We start from the raw sequence: 14501 nt of genomic DNA, 5'->3' as shown, positions 1-14501 counted from the left end.
GCCCCACTCCTGTAGATAGCTGTATCTCCCAAAGCACCACTATAGAACAATCCAGAACCATGTTACAGTGGTAACAACAACTGTTCCTACAATTATTCTACATTGACACAGTGAGGTAGCAGGCCGTAAACCATAAAGGTTCACCCTGTGTAACTTCAGATTGGTTTTCGAATAGAATCCTCAGGGGAATTCTAACTACAATAAAACACAGCAAGATTACAATCCAACCTGGACCAACAGTCTAGGTTCACAATATAAGGTAAAAATCTAAATCCATGAGGTTACCTCTAAAACAAGGATACCTCATTCTGCATACTGATCACCCCATCTCCAGGCAGTAATTATATTACCTCGAAATGTGGATCCCAACACACAGAACTACAAGCAGAACATTTTTGTTCAGTCTATGCGGCAATATGCACAATTTTCATTGTAAACATTGACACACAGCCCAAACATAACCAATAAGATAATAAAATCCAGTCAGAATATATCGCAAGCAGTCATTCCCTACGCGTCAGTAAAGTGTCAGTCAAAAAGTTAAATAGATAAACATACATAAACTACATAAAATAACATAAATAATAACAAAACACAAACAAAGGTAAACAATCACAAGCAGCACATGATCCCTACGTTCGCAAGCTTCCCTACACACTTTTGACACATCCTACTCCTATCGGGCCCTATCTTTAGCGTAAAATTGTACCTGTCGTCTGAGATCTGATGATCTCAGACCTGTTTCCAACGATGCCTGAAAGAAAAGGTAATTAGTACACCACACTTCCTAGTTTAAACCTAACAAGGTCCCTACAGCGCACTCCGCGGACTTTTGTCGGACAAAACCTACATATTTCACGTAATCTACGCACGGAAACTAATTCTAATCCCTATTCTAGCGCGGTAGACGATCAACTACACCACGGAAGGTTCGAATAGCTGATTAAAGAGCAAATTTACATATTTTGACAAAATAATAATCGCGCACTGTAATCCTGAGCTACGGAGCTCTCAAAAGTCGCGACAGCTGGTAATCCAGCAGAACGGATCCCTACCGACTTACAGAAACTCTAGTCCGACTTGAATTTTCTAAAACCGGCAGCACCTCCAGCTGCTAATGTCACCAACGAAGTTTCTTATAAAACCGACAGCACTTTCTGCTACTCATGCCACGAATGAAGTCCTCCAAAAAATCGTGCAAAACCCCTTTTATACCCGTTATGCTCCCTCTCATCTATCAGGCAATCGCGATATTGCTACCACTAGCGCCTCAAAAACATCCAAATGACATTTACCCGACATTGACAATCGAGGTATTTATTGAAAATCTCATACTTCTTATTGACATAAAAATATTCATTTAATTTTATTTTTATTCTTAAGTAGACTATAATACTAATGATGTTATTTATTTAATCAAATTCTATTTAATTTATCAAATCAGAACTGCAGAATTTTAGATAAAAAATATATCCAATTTTGTAGAATTTCTAAAAAGCCAAACACTCGCTCGACCATTTGCCTGACGTTTCTCGCACACATCTCTAATTTACATAATCTACACAAACCAAGCTCCTCAACCTTATTGGCTGTTTCTCTGTGTACGCGAAAAGTGGCGTGACTTCTGGATTGTTCTATTTTAGGGTCTAAAACGCGTACAATACAACACCTTGTCAACAATCCAAAAACGGTTCCGTTTTTGGAGACAAAAACCATGAATAATACCTAAATTCCTCTATATCTCTTAAACTGTGACAATTAGGTAGCTGAAACTTTCAAAAACAATGCATCTCCATTGCCATCACAACTACAAATTCATAGAAACACAATAAATCAAACATTTAAAAAGATTCCCCACTCTACAAACCCGATCCTCCAATGCATGTTTTGGCTTGTCATTAACAACGACAACATACTAGCAATATAAAATTCACGATCAATTCACGTTCATGTTTTTGTTCACTAAATGTTCTTTCAATTGTAGGCACGGAACCCCTCAAAATAATGCGATTCACACTTGGCATTATTTTAGTTTTACTTTTTTTTCCATGATTTTTTCAATTTTCACGAATTACAGTTCTAAAAAATTAGAATAATATTTTAAACGATAGGTACGAACTTCGTATGCTTTATAAATCAATTTCAACAACAAATACTACGTAATATAGCTATTATTTTCAATTTTGTAAAATATACCAGCTCAAAACCCTTCATTCATATATTTTTACATCGACACCCTATGGGTGCTTGCTACTCCCGCGAAAATTCAAACTATCCTAATGTCTATTTTTGTATTTTAAATAATTTTATTCCATAAATTCGTACATATTCTTTCAAAATAACAACCCTATTACGAATCCTAATTAACAAACTCTAAAATTTCGTATACCTTTTTATAATCTATGTATTCCTGTGACGTAAACTGAACATATCCTTCATTCGTTCTCACAGTTAAACAAAACAATTGAATCAAGTAGTGTGGTTTGTATTGTTTGGACAATTAGTGTACTTTTTGTGCTAAATATAATTATGAAACCTTTCAGATCGTGTTTAATATGACTACAAAATAGTGAGAATCATAATGGAAGGAAGACAAAATAAGATGCAACGTACGGGTTTTAGCTACAATAATTAGTAAGATTGAAGACTTCTTGACGATGTTTATAATGTATCCTATAAAATATTCACTCGCCAGGTAAGAAATTAATAAATACCTTTTGTATTCGTTAAGTATTTTATAGAGAAATTCGTAGTGCAAAAAGTCACTGTTTCAACCATTTGTTCCAATTTTTCTTATGATAATTTCAACTATCAAACAGCAATCAAGCAAAATTTTATTACTTAACTCCATGTGTGGGGAGATAGTTCTTATCAGGACTACAAGAATTATTTGAATCTGTTTAGGATTTAATGAGATATTAACAGATGAAATTTTCAAATATTCCTTAAATTCCTACACATGCTCAGTCACTAACAACCTTGTTTTATTAATGAGTAATATAATAATTAGTAAATTACATACCTACCAGACATGAAATCAACCAATAGTTTCTGGACTGATAAATAAAATATAAAGTTATTAGCAAAACGGTTTCGGTTAAAACTGGCTTTCATGATGAGATTTGATCTCCCTTCATAATCTTTTGAGAATAATAATGAATCCTACTCCTATTGTATTTACATGTTTTTATTAGTTTATTAGAGTCCTGTGAATTATAAATAATACCTGTAGAAACAATAAGTAAATGCAAGTCATCGTCTTAGTAGGTACTAGACAGTGATTATGCTCTTACATAAAATTTACCCCTAATTTCAGTTATTAATTACTTTCAGAATCGTCCAAAGATCCAGGAGGGACAGATATCTACTCCAAACCTGGAATCTGTTGCAGAATATTAAAGAAAATTATGGGAAAACAAATGTGAATGACGGACAGATTTAGTAAGATGAAAGATTTAAGCCTACGAGCACACTACTGTTTCTCACATCAAAGGTACATTGTTAATTATGAACATCAATAGTAAATAAAGCAGTTTTGGAGAAAAATAGTATGTTTCATTAATAATACCCTAGTTGATTATTTTTATTGATATCGTACAGCTCCATCTATTGGCAAGCTATGGTACTACAATGACTTCTAGCTATCAAGCTGCCTAGAAATGAAGTCCTGCTTTTCACAAATGTCAGTCCTTTTCCCACTCCATCTATGTACGAGTAGATGCACTTATCCAAATCTATTCCCTAATAGATGGCGTTAAATTTATAAAAATAATAAAAAAAGTTGCCTTATAGAAAACATTAGATTCAAATTAAGAAATAAATAGTTTCATAATGGTATACATAAACATAAACAGCCTATATACGTCCCACTGCAGGGCACAGACACACATAATGGTCACTAGAATATCATTAACACTTCCATATAGGTTTGTGCATACATACATAAACTCACACCTACCTCTCACCAGGGCAAGCTGAGACCATTGAATTCCTTTTGTTTGTAGGTCTATGAAATTATGAAACCTAAAGGTACAACAAAGCCTACATGTTTCTCAAAGTTCTAATTATGTTTTCCCTGTCTAAAGTCATTAAAAAAATAAAGACGAAAATAATAATAAATGTAAAAAAAAATATTTCACCCCATAGCTAAACCTTTTAGTTACTGTTAAGTACCTACTAACTTTTAGACAAATATATGTACACATTATTGATGTACATTAAAGTTTATTGAAAATAAACTAGATGACTCCAACCGCGACGATTATTGTGGTGCGTTCTGTTACAAGTAGTTTTAGGCGGATGAGACGTTCGTTATGTAAAATTGACGATTCAAAGTGTAACTATGTTACCTACTGAATAAAGATATTTTTGAATTTGAATTTGAATTTGAGTTATTTTAGATCCTGAATTGTGGACACATGAAGAGGTAGCGACGGTAATATGGGGTTGTTAAGAGGGTTCTTTGGTTCTTGTTCTAAAGGATGCGGTAAACCAAAGGAAAACTTATGACTGACTTACTTTGTATAAGTTTACTGCTAACGAAACAACACAAAAAGATGGTAAGAAAACCAGAAACGGTACAACAAATTTCTAACAAAATTCCAATACCTACTTACGCAAGAGTGAAAGTGTTTTGTTTAACATAATTATGTACAGTCAGCGCGCCTCAACAAGTATACAGGTTCTTTGGAGCATTAGTAAGGAAAGTGATTTGTTATGTTAGGGCATTGAACGGGTATTTACCACCACTTGTTTGCCTAAAGCTATTTCCACACGATACCATATAATAAGGAATAATACTACGTATTTATTTATTACCTACATGAAAAACCAACAGCTCACAAAACAAAATAGACTTAAAAATAGCAAAAGAAAGCCAATTACATGTTTTCACCAATAACAACAGTATATATTATAAAATAAAAATTGGTGTGATTTCATACATGTATGTAAATTTTTCACCTGATTTTCTCGGGTTTGACAATATACCTGTGTGTATACTATGTATGTGACGCCTAACACGCGATCAGCGGGCTTAGCAACGTAAGCGCGCGACTCTTTCTCGCCTCGTTATACCCGTCACTCTCTCACATTACTGCACAGAATGAGACAGATGATCTCTATCGCGGCGAGAAAGAGTCGCGTGCTTATAGTGCTAAGCCTGCATCGCGTGTGTAGCTGCGCCCACGATGGGGAACACCTTCGGGGCAATGCCCCCTTGGTGCGCTTGCCGCCCGCGAAGATGGGCGGGGCACGGGGGCGGGCTACGGCGGGCGAGAGACGAGAAACTTAAGCACCTTTTATCTTTGTTTTTGGGTATAATGACTCTTATTATTACACTTACGCAACAAATCTTCCACCCATTACATTGCTGATCAAAATAAAGAGAAGCAATATATAAGTAGCAACAATTCTATATATCTCATCTAAATATCAAGCAACATCTATTTTTATACGTGACTCTGCCATTACATTTGTTTTAGTAACTGTGAACCTGAGCTGACCTAACAAATTCAAATTCAAATTCAAAAATATCTTTATTCAGTAGGTAACATAGTTACACTTTGAATCGTCAATTTTTACATAACGAACGTCTCATTCGCCTAAAACTACTGCAGCTTCTCACAACCTGTATAGCCGGGGAAAAGAAGCTGCAAGAAAAACGTCGACACAGGGCCCTAGACGTACTTTAAAAAATAAAAATAAACATAAAATATTGGAATACAATTGAGTAATTTAGCTGCCTAATATCAGTTCTCAGACAATTAATCCCATGCATTCATATCTTCTAAATAATCACCAACTTTATAATAACCTTTTTTGTAAAGTTTTTGTTTAACTACTGTCTTAAAACAGTTGAAAGTAACCTGTATTGTGTTGGTTTTCCCTTCGCGGGTTGGAAGGTCAGACCCCCTCCGTAAGCCCTGTGTCAATCCGGCGAGTCAGCCCACCAGGTGAGACCCTGTTGAGGCAGGCCCGGTGAGCGACTCCAGCCAGGCGCAGCGCCTCGCCGCGCGGTGCACCACTACAAAATCCGTGTCGTGTGGAAGCCGCCTTAATTGAAAACAACGGACCCTTACAATTCCACCTGTAACAAGCAAATCGTGTTCAGATACTTTGTCCCAAGTGTTTCGAAGTTAGCAACTGGCATATAGTACTTTACGACATGTGTTTGCGAAGACTGACACGTGATTTAGAAGGAAATTATAATAAGTATCACTTGCGACTTAACTTAACGGCTTCTATGTTATTCCCTACCCATTTACCAAAATGGTTGGGCGGGTGGAAAAACAAAAAATTAATGGACTGTATATGCGGTTACGATAAATTCGAAATTCAACTGGTATGTCACGCTGGGTGGACTAGCAGAAACTGCTTCGGATATGGAACAAAAGAAATACAGTTTGCAAGGGTAAGGAAAGGCACAGTACCAGGTGGCGGCGCGTCTGACCTCAGCCGGCGGGTTCATAAAACATTGATTGATGATGATACACATCGATCTACTAGGGTCGATTAATTCCTTCAAATATTTTTCCTCTCAGACGACGCCCTGAGCCGAGGTTCGCGCCCAACTGGGCACCCCCAGGCCTTTTACCTTAAATGTTGTACCGAGTGAGAGCCTTCAGCGCTCCCCATTTGTCCAGCTAAGCAGTGCCATCTGCGGCAAATAAGTCACGTCAAGAAAAGGCCTCTATGGTGTGGTTGTGTGTTGGGCTCACAATCCGGAGATGCTGGGTTGCAAATAACACTCTGAATATTTTTATTCAACGTCATTATCATGGATAAACTTTTTGAAGGTCAATTTTACATTCTTTGAATCTACGTCATTTCGCAATTGTTGTGTTTGAGTTGTGGCTGAGGGGAAGATGTATATGAGTCGTGGGCTGACCGAGTTCCACTTTTGGTCAATGCAGGATGAAAAATATGACCAGCGAGGTGTCTACTTTATTCGCCCGGGTTATTCAATCATTCACTCATTAATTTTAAACTTATCAGTTGTCAATCATCCAGCACAGGCCTAAATCAATGATTGTCGAATTCATGTTTGGATTAAATGATTATCACATGCTCATGGTGAAGGAAAACATCGTGAGGATACCCACATTCCCGAGAAATGCATTTTAGGAGATATGCGGCCTAACCTGTATTTGGGTGGATTTCCCTTTGCGGGTTGGAAGGTCAAACAGGCAGTCGCTTCTGTAAAAAAAACCGGATCTGTCAAATCGTTAGGTTAGGGTAGAGTCCTGTGAAAAACAGGATAATGCTATAGGGATGATGAGTTGTCAATCATCCGTCCCTTTCCGTTTCGGCGGATAAGAAAAGGGCGAGTATACCTTAAAATAATGTATAAATTGTATGTTGTATTAATGTTATGTGTGTATATTTTAATGTTTTAAATGTATATGTGTGTCGTAGATTTTACCTGAATAAACTTTTTTATTATTATTATTATTATTATTATTAAAATAAAATTAGGAAGTGTCTGGAGGAATCGGGGCCTCCAACTACTTACATATAGTTTTAAAAACTGAATAAAGGTATTTTTGAGTTTGAATTTGAGAGCACTGTATGCTCTAGTCATCCTCCTCCGCTAATAAGATAATGGACATAAAGGCGAGGCGTATAAAGGCATTGTAGTTATAATAACAACCCTTTCACGCACTATTTGTCGGGTCCTGTTACTCAAAGGAAGCAAAATGGAGCATAAACCGTAATATTCCTAGTTTACGAGTAGCATGATTGACAATAGTAACCATGCACGATATATGTGTCGCGGGCTGACCGTGAAATTGGTTATTGCTTACTTATTAAATACAGGGTGTTAGTGACATCGTAACGAAAACTGTGAAGGATGATTCAGACCAAAATTCTGAGTTGATATCAAGTGGAATTTTCCGTCGCAAAAGTATGGATAGGAAAATAATTAAAAAAAAACACAAAAAAATTCATGAATTTTTTGACAGGAAATTCCACTTGATATCAACTCAGAATCATGGTCTGAATTATCCCCCTCAATATTCGTTACGGTGTCACTAACACCCATACCTACTTGTATGGCTACCGTATGTACTTGTACGGGGTGTAAGTGACATCGTAACGAATACTGAGGGGGATGATTCAGCTCATTATTCTGAGTTAATATCAAGTGGAATTTTCCATCGCAAAAGTATAGAATTGAAAATAATTTAAAAAAACTAAAAAGAATACATGATTTTTGCGACGGAAAAATTCACTTGATATCGACTCAGAATCATGTTCTGAATCATCCCTCAAAGTTTTCGTTACGATGTCACTAACACCCTGTATACAGTCATGCATCGCAGTCGGGCATGTCGTAAAAACCAACAGAGGGATTGCGTCCTCTAATATGATGGACTAATGTTATGGGCGATAGGCTGATCCCTTATCACCATAAGGTTCATCATATCCATCTTAGGACTTCGTATCAACAGTGGCTGCAAGTTGTCTTTGATTACTTGTGGCTCTGCCCACCCCATTTGGGATTACGGGCGTGAGTTTATGTATGTATGTATGTATTAAATATACAGGTTGTCAGTGACATCGTAACGAAAACTTTGAAGGATGATTCAGACCATGATTCTGAGTTGATATCAAGTAGAATTTATACTTATGTTTATATACTAACCTAATGCAATAATAAATTGTTTACATCTATAATCTTAAACTAGGTTATTACAACAACATACAATTTCTTAATCTAGTTCTTACATATAAAGCATTCCATAAGAATGCTGATGATGCGGAAGTAGATTCCTTAACTCGCGCGCCGACCTAGCCCGGTGGTCGCTGAGGTGTTATACCTCTATAGTCAAGTTACAATGTGTTCCGATCGCAATTTCTATGGCTGTTGTAACTCAAACGAATGAGGGATTTTCCAGGCTACGCCCCCAAATCAAATATAGATGGAGCTATACAACTTTAATGTAATAATCACCTATTTTCTCATTGCTCGGGGTCATAGTTCGTCATCCCACTAGCATTAATTTTAATAATATTTTATTTTTTGTTTTTATTATTATTATAATTAAAACACATAATAACGGGTTCTTACCGCGTTTAAATGGGGATATGAGACTCCCGATATTTCAAGAAAAAAATATGGATCTACCTACTCCACTCCAATCTCATCAGTCATCCCGTGATCATGGCACTTGCAACAGTGTCGAAATATCGGGAGTCTCATATCCCCATTTAAACGCGGTAAGAACCCGTTATTATGTGTTTTAATTATGATAATAACCGCGTAAACTTAAAACAATTTATTGTTATTATTTTTTAATATGAATGTTGGTACTGACGAAGCCTGAGGTGGATTTACATTCTGTTTTTTATTATTATTGTTTCTGAATAAATATTTTTGTTATATTATTTTTATTATTATTTATATTTTTTTTTATTAGCATTACTAGTTTTTTTGCTAGCTAAGAGTCTTTTGTAATTATTTATTTTTATTTTGGTGCAATAAAGTATATTTGTCTTGTTTTGTATTGCATTATCTCGTTTTTCACAGGGTCTGCTTTACTAACCTGAAGATTTGACAGGTCCGATTTTTTATAAAAGCGACTGCCTGTCTGACCTTCCAACCCGCGAAGGGAAAACCTAATTATATATAAAACCTAATATATATATATATATATATATATATATATATATAAATTAAGTATTAAAGAAGAGAAGAAGAGATATAATATTATATTTTAATATTATTACTTTTTTTTCATTTCACTTTTTGTTCTTCTTTAATACTTTATTTTATTTTTAAGTTAAGTATTTATATATTGTAACCCTCGGGAGCAGCGTGGTCACTCCCAATACGAGCATATTAAATTGCTTACTAGGAGGTCCACAATTTCAATATTGTAAAATACTTACTGGAGAAAAATAAAAATATTTTATTATTTATTTATTTTATTTTTTTATTAATTTTTACAATAAACTGCTAGTATCGAGCCTACCCACGTTCGAATGCCCGCTGTGAGAATCAACCGTGCCGCTGCCGCCTAATACCTCCGCGCCCTCTCGCGTGAGAAAAAGTGAACTAAAGTACAAAAGACCATCTTTTAAGAAAATAAATATTGGAAACATGCATCTGCTAACATAATTCTGTACAAAATATGATCTAAATATCAAGCAACAATTATTTTTATATATATATAATGCTTCTGCCATTACATTGTATTTTGGAATAATTTATGTACCCGATTAATGAGAAAATAGGTAATTATCACGTTAGAGCTGTACAACGCCATCTATATTACGTAGCTTGGAAAGTCCTTCATTGGAAATATTAAAAAAAAACATGAAATTTTGCGACGGAAAATTCCGAATCATGGTCTGAATCATCCCCCAATGTCTTCGTTACGTTGTTACTAACGTGTATAATGACAGGATGACAGTCTTAAGGAAGTTAGTAAGCCTTTTGTAGACGATATTTGAACTTTACCATAATGGGGTGATTCTCGAGAGATAAGTCGTGTTACTCAAGGGATTTCTTGTTGATTGATTACCGGATTTATTGCCTAAGTCTGAGGATAATTTTTGGATATCCCTTAGTCATTAGGCTTACAGTTCAGGAATTAGGGACTTTCCAGGCTTTGTTCCTCAAAAACAATATAATAATAATAATAATACCACATACCATAGCCATAGTCCCCCATAGCTCCAGTATCCCGGTCCACTAACCCCCAACCCAATAGCCCAGTTTCCTTTGTTCCCATAATCTGCAATAGTCCTACACGAACCGGGGATTGTCTTTGGGTGCACTCCCATAGTGCATACAGGGATAATCGCCGGTTGGTGTCACACCACATTTAGATTAAACTGTCTTAGGGCCTCTACGTGTTGGCTTCGGCCCCACGCACGCCTTCCAAAAGTCCGGGCCTCCATAGGCCTGAGATATGAAAAAGACATACAATAATAATAATAAAGCTTTATTTCAGAAAAAAATCCATACATACAAAATACAACACACTTAAAATATAATAATAAAATTTACAAAAATAACAACACCTGACAATAGATGGCGCTGTACAGATTTTCCTTCTAATTTCGTGGATAACAGACATATACAATACATATATCTTTTGTCTTTGTTTTTGGGTATTAATAATGACCCTTGTTATTACGTGCACTCAAGCACAATAATTTCATTTCCACCCATTATTATTGTCATCAAACTAAAGAGAAGCAACATAGGTAGCAACATAGTTCTATACATAATTTGATCCAAATGTCAAGCAACATTTATTTTAATATACGCTTCTACCATTAACATTGTATGTTTGCATAGTTACTCGTATGTACCCGAGCAATGAGAAACTACGTAATTTTCATATTAAAACTGTATTATTGTAGATTTATAATTAAAGCACATAATAACGGGTTCTTACCGCGTTTAAATGGGGATATGAGACTCCCGATATCCCGTGATCATGGCACTTGTAACAGTGTCGAAATATCGGGAGTCTCATATCCCTATTTAAACGCGGTAAGAACCCGTTATTATGTGCTTTAATTATGATAATAACCGCGTAAATTTAAAACAATGTATTGTAGATTTGCCGCAGATGGCATTAATTACTTGGCCGGACAAATGGGGAGCGCTGAGGGCTCTCATCCGGTACAAAATTTAAGATAACAAGCCTGAGGGTGCCCAGTAGGGCGCGAACCTCGGCTCAGGGCGTCGTCCGAGGGGAAAAATATTTGAAAGAATTAATCGACCCTACTGTGTCGATAGCGATAAGCGCTGAATGAGGGAAGTCGTCGACCACGCCGGCGGGGTCGGTATCGGGGCTCTGAAGTGTTTGGTGTTGCGAGCTGATTGGCCGCCTCTATGGCTAGAGTGATCAGGTCGCGGGGATTGAGCCCCCAAACGCCCCTGACATGGCTTATATAACGATTACTCACTTACCGTGCCTTCCGAAGCACAGATCATCTTATTTTCGGACAATCAGGTCAGCCTGTAATGTCCTAACCAAACTAGGGATCGCAAAGTGATTTTTGTGAAATGTCCCCACCGGGATTCGCACCCGGGACCTCCGGATCGGGAGTCCAACGCTCAATCATTTATTCATCTAATTTTAGTTATACCTGTCATTTTCTTATCCGTGAAATTTTAGGCCACCCTGTATAACTGAAAACTAAATGGTGCTCCCACCACAGGTGTAGTCTACCCCACAGACCAGACCCTTAATGCGGCGCTGAAGTAAATTATAATGTTACGCAAACTTTCGTGAACTATAAAGTTTTACTAACTTAGTACAAAGTTTGTTATTTCTTGACCGAAGAAGTAGTATGTCTTCACCTTTAAAACTTGTAAATGAAGCCAATCAACTCGTAATATCATATAAGTACTTGGCAAATGGTAAATGTTTCTGTTTTCACCCGACTGCGGTGAAACAAAAATGAGGGTTAGGAGTTTGACAGCTATGTACCTATGTATATACCTACTTCTGAGTAAGCAAAACTTTGGACAAATTGACATTCCACCACGGCTAAGATAGCCAAAACATTATTATTCCGAAGTATTTCAGAGAAATATATCAATTGGGGAGGAGCTCGGTGGCGCAGCGGTAAACGCGCTCGGTCTGCGATTGTTGAAGTTAAGCAACTTTCGCAAAGCCCACATTTTTCATCTGGAGCTCCTCCGTGCTTCGGAAGGCACGTTACGCCGTTGGTCCCGACTGCATTAGCAGTCGTTAATAACCATAAATCCGCACTGGGCCCGCGTGATGGTTTAAGGCCCGATCTCCTTATCCATCCATAGGGAAGGCCCGTGCCCCAGCAGTGGGGACGTTAATGGGCTGATGATGCTGATGATGATATCAATTGGAACACACGAAGGCAGACAGTTCCAGTCCTTTGCCGTTTCCATCAAAAAGGAAGAGTACTGCTATTGATGCACCATAATAAATAAATAATTAGCAATTATTTTTCACAGATCAACCCACGCCCACAAGCCCGGGAGTCCTGGAACCCTGAATGGAGTCAACGGCAGCGTGCACGGCGAAGCACGGCAGGCCCAGTCGAGGAAGACGATCATTAGGATGTTGGGTGAGTGTGGTCAAATCAGACAGAACTCTCGCTCGCGATCAGAACCGAGTCTTTAGGTGATGTATTTTTGAGGAGTCCTTAGATGGATATCTTAATTTGTTTTTGAGGAACGTAGCCTCAAAAGTTCCTCATAAAACTATTAAATACGTCCGTAATTTTGAAGGAGGAACAAATCCCTTTGTCGTGTTTTACGACATCCCAGAGAGCAAAGGCATTCGCTGCAACAGAAAAGTTACTTTTACAAAAAATATACGACTATTGACTTACGTTTCGGTATTTTACCCTTTTCAGATTCCCCAAAATAATATATTCTGAATAACTAAGCGGATTCCACAAATCCCTGCAAAGGTTAAGGCTAAAAATATACCTTATCTACTATACTTCTGTTGCCCCATAAGGATTTCTATTATTGTGGCAAATGGGTGCACTTTAATTTTACCTTAAAAGTTACTTTAACTGCGTGTTGGTAGAAACCCGGGACCAACGGCTAACGTACCTTCCTAAGCACGAAAACATGTTACTTTTTCGGACAATTAGGTGATTTAAACCTGCAATATTCTCAACAAAGGAGAGTCCCATAAAGTCATTTCGACAATGGAGTCGAACCCGGACCTTCAGAAAGCTCTGACCACCAGACCACTGAGCTTATTTTTCTCTACACGCATTTATATTTTTTCTGTACTCCCAGTTCGGCAGCGAGGTAATAAAATATGAGTTGTAAGAATATTAGACGTTTGTTCAAGAAATTATTCGCTCACGTACAGACAGTTACGGGCTGAGATTGTGTTGAAATATTACGAAAACAAGCATAAATAAAAACAAAGTTATAATTCGAACAAGATGTTTCGTGCTAGAAGTTAAATAAGGTGCAATTTATTGTGGGATCGTGACTCGAATACCCTTGTAATTAGATGGTGGAAACGCAATTTGAGGAGTTTCGTGCCGCATCTTCCCTCGTGTGGGCTGTGAGGGCAACGACCTATCTCATCACATGGTGTCATAGTTACTATTGAACAGCGAAAGGCGTAGTAAATAGCAGCCAAGACCGAATAATTAACGTGCCCTTCGAAACGCGGATCATTTTACTTTCGGACAATCGGGTGATCAACTTGCAATGTAGTAATCCAACAAGGGATCGCAAAGTGATATCCATGATTATTTCCCACGGTTGGTCATCCACTGCACAACTCACTCGATAGAAGAAGATTGAAGTAAAACTGAAATACTTACTTAGTAGAGCAGCGTGGTGGAGTATGGTCCATACCCGCTCCGGTAGGTTGAGGGGAGGCATGTGCCCAACAGTGGGACGTATACAGGCTGTTTTTATAAACAGCCTGACATTATTCTTTGTCAAAAGCTTTATCCCAAAGTCGTTGAAAAATCCATTGTGAATCGAACCTGGACCTCCAAATCGTGAGCCTAACGAT

At 37.3% G+C, this 14501-nt stretch overlaps 1 protein-coding gene across 1 annotated transcript in view; it reads left to right on the top strand.

Annotated features, from left to right (window-relative positions):
- Positions 1-14501, top strand: part of LOC126375500 (neuropeptides capa receptor-like) — a 174416-nt gene that overhangs the window by 142122 nt on the left and 17793 nt on the right. The window contains exon 5 of the mRNA XM_050022460.1: positions 12962-13074. Within this exon, the coding sequence (XP_049878417.1) occupies positions 12962-13074 (113 nt within the window). The remainder of the gene's footprint in view (positions 1-12961; positions 13075-14501) is intronic.

This window comes from Pectinophora gossypiella, chromosome 19 (assembly GCF_024362695.1).
Source record: "Pectinophora gossypiella chromosome 19, ilPecGoss1.1, whole genome shotgun sequence".
NCBI lineage: Eukaryota > Metazoa > Arthropoda > Insecta > Lepidoptera > Gelechiidae > Pectinophora > Pectinophora gossypiella.
Note: the sequence above shows the minus strand (reverse complement) of the source record. Positions and strands in the feature narration are given on the sequence as shown.